General features: G+C 31.9%; 1 protein-coding gene across 1 annotated transcript; it reads right to left on the reverse strand.

Moving 5' to 3' along the window:
- Positions 1 to 538: 538 nt before the first annotated feature.
- LOC108327442 (uncharacterized) lies at positions 539 to 2,862 on the reverse strand. Its single transcript, XM_052872581.1, has 6 exons — positions 2,787 to 2,862; positions 1,662 to 2,692; positions 1,325 to 1,548; positions 994 to 1,251; positions 803 to 885; positions 539 to 696 (listed from the first exon to the last, which is right to left on the reverse strand). The coding sequence occupies exons 1-6, from the start codon at positions 2,860 to 2,862 to the stop codon at positions 539 to 541; spliced, it is 1,830 nt and encodes a 609-aa protein (XP_052728541.1).

Below are 2,862 nucleotides of genomic sequence, written 5' to 3' on the forward strand. Positions count from 1 at the left end.
TGACGACTTCAATAAGAGAAGTCGTGCACCCCACACATCTTTATTTTTTTTAATTTTTAATTTTTTTATTAATTATAATAATTTATAATTTGTAAAAAATGTTTTTAAATATATTTAAAATAATTAAAATTATATCTAATTAATAATTAAAGTTTTTTAATATGATTAAATAACTAAATTTCATGATTTTAATTATTTTTGTAATTAAATTAAGTTTCTTATAAAATAATTTCAATTAAATAATTTATAACTATAATTATTGTAATTATCTAATTAAAAATTCAAAAAAATTAATATTTCAATATAATTTATTTTTTTGAATTTTTATTATTATAGTATATTTTTTTAAAATTATAATTAATTAATAACAATTTTTTTCATTATAAACTATTTAAATTAATAAAAATATTAAATATAAACTATTTAAATTAATAAAAAAATAAAATAATTAAAATTATAGGGGCCATTATTTCTGTTATGTCCAAGTTGACGATAAATACTACATTTTTTGCGGTGGCCACCTTTGGTCATCTAGGTCTCATCCCTCCTTAGCTCTCATTGCTCCAACCTTCTTTTTCTCTTTAGTAATTTTCTCTTGAATGGTGGGAGGACATCTGGGTAAGATGATCTTCCCATAACAGGTGGCCATTGACCGGAAATATAATGCAGGCATATGTTTCATCATACGTGGACCGTCTGAACGAAATGGGTACATAATCTTCTGGATCTAAATTTAAGAGCTTCATGGCTGCAATTGCATGGCAGCAAGGGATCCCAGAAATAAGTCATTTCCTGCACGTACAATCTTGACTGTGCAGGTTAACTACAAACTTGTTTGTAATCTGTGCAAAATGCCTAACTTCATAGGGTTTTTCTACAGACCAACTGCCATGAAGTAATAGATAAATACAAGTTAAAAATTAAGTGATCAATACCGCCATTTTAATCACAAACCAAGTGCCATCAACTAATAGTGGGAAAGGAAATGCATACCTAGGGATCCAATTTTTGGATAAATTTGACTCTTTTGTAAGTCTTTTTCTAATCTTGGGGCAGATATCAAAGTCCATATTACACATCTTAATTCTGCTGGTTGCCAATCTTTTCATGAGGTAAACTCTAATTTCTTTGAGCATGGTTATAATGGGCTTTCCTCGTGCATCAAAAATCACACTATTAAAACCTTCACTCCTGTTATTGTTTAATGTATCACAAAGTGCTCGACCTGTAAATCTAGATCTAGACCAATACCTGTTACAAGGAATAAAAATGATGTTTATATCCACTCTACATGTCATCAATGTATTGTTAAGGAACAAAATACCTTGGTGGGATAGCAATTAGGTATTTGTAAGCCTCTTCATTCACTTCCTTTATATTTAACATTTCTCTTTCCCAAGCTTGGGGGTATGTACTTGCAGCAGCCTTCCACATTAGATTCTTCAAGTTTTGACCAGAAATGTTTTTCCTAAAATTTGCATATAAGTGTCGCATGCAAAATTTGTGCTCTGCCCTAGGTAAAAGTTCAAACATAGCTGGCAGTAAACCCTGTAAAAAGGGACCAAATTGAACATTTTAAACAAAAATGGGGACCAATTTTGATATCACTAATACAATTAATCTTAGGAAACAAAATAGAAACATATAAGAAATACATTTACCTTTTGTTGATCAGACATAAAAGTGCATGAATTGCATACTTCAGCACCCCCAAGGTCTTCTATCAACAACTCCAAAAACCATGTCCAACTATCTTTGTTCTCTACTTCTACAATTGCATATGCCAGAGGTAACATCTGGTCATTAGGATCTCTACCAATAGATGTAAATAACTCCCCCTTATACTTTCCTTTCAAAAGACATCCATTCAAACCAATAGATGGCCTACAAGAGAGAAAGTTAACCTTGCAAGCTTTCAAACAAACGTAGAACCTCTGAAATGTTGTCTCACCATTGTCACTATCCACTTTAACTTTTATTGTTGATCCAGGGTTACATCTCAATAATTCATGTGTATAGTCATATATTCTTTTGAACTGATTTTTAAAACTATCTTCAACTTTGCAAGATGCAATTATCTTTTCCCTACGAGCTTTAGAAATTGTGACATTGGTATTCCATTTCCTTAAAGCTTTTGAGCGTATTTCATTTATCTTCAAATTCGGATTTTCATGTAGTGAATTATCTAATGTCTCACTCAACCACTTAACATTCATCATTTTAATGTTGAATTGCCTACTACAAGTATGATTATCCAATATTTTTCTCAATTGACATGTCCTACATCCTTTCAAATACTCACAATAAGCCATCCATGGACAACTTTTTTGGGCACCCAAACATCTCACTCGTACCCTTCTGTTATCATTCTTAATAAACTTCAAATTCCTCCCACCATGGACTACATAACTTCTATTCCTAAACTTTGTTCCCACTTCCCACTTGTATTCAGACATACTCTTTTGCATAACAAATGTTCCAAATGTACCACAACTTTGCCTTTCATCACCTGCATCCTCACTTCCACTTTCTTCTAGAGTGGCCAAAAAATTTAAGTCCCACTCATCTTCAGACAACCCCCTGTCATATGGGTTTTTTTTGGCTATGTGCAATATATCTCCATCCTTACTTCCACTTTCTTCATTTTCATTAACTTTCACTGATACAACCCCTTCTATATTGTCCAAAAGTACTTCATCAACATTTACATCAACATCCACTAGTCCATACCACTTCGAAATAACTCCATTTGTTAGGGTCCACACTCCAATATGTTATTTCCTCACCAACATATTCAAAAGGAATATCATTTACTAGGGTCCCACTATGGTGGACCACAACATTAAACCTCTCCTCAGACAT

This window comes from Vigna angularis, chromosome 2 (assembly GCF_016808095.1).
Source record: "Vigna angularis cultivar LongXiaoDou No.4 chromosome 2, ASM1680809v1, whole genome shotgun sequence".
Classification (NCBI taxonomy): domain Eukaryota; kingdom Viridiplantae; phylum Streptophyta; class Magnoliopsida; order Fabales; family Fabaceae; genus Vigna; species Vigna angularis.

Coding starts and splice junctions, on each gene's coding strand:
- LOC108327442 (XM_052872581.1), bottom strand. CDS start 2,862: ATGTCTGAGGAGAGGTTTAATGTTGTGGTCCACCATAGTGGGACCCTA. Junction 1,252..1,324: donor CTAATTGCTATCCCACCAAG/GTATTTTGTTCC, acceptor TCCTTGTAACAG/GTATTGGTCTAGATCTAGAT. Junction 886..993: donor TCCAAAAATTGGATCCCTAG/GTATGCATTTCC, acceptor ACTTCATGGCAG/TTGGTCTGTAGAAAAACCCT.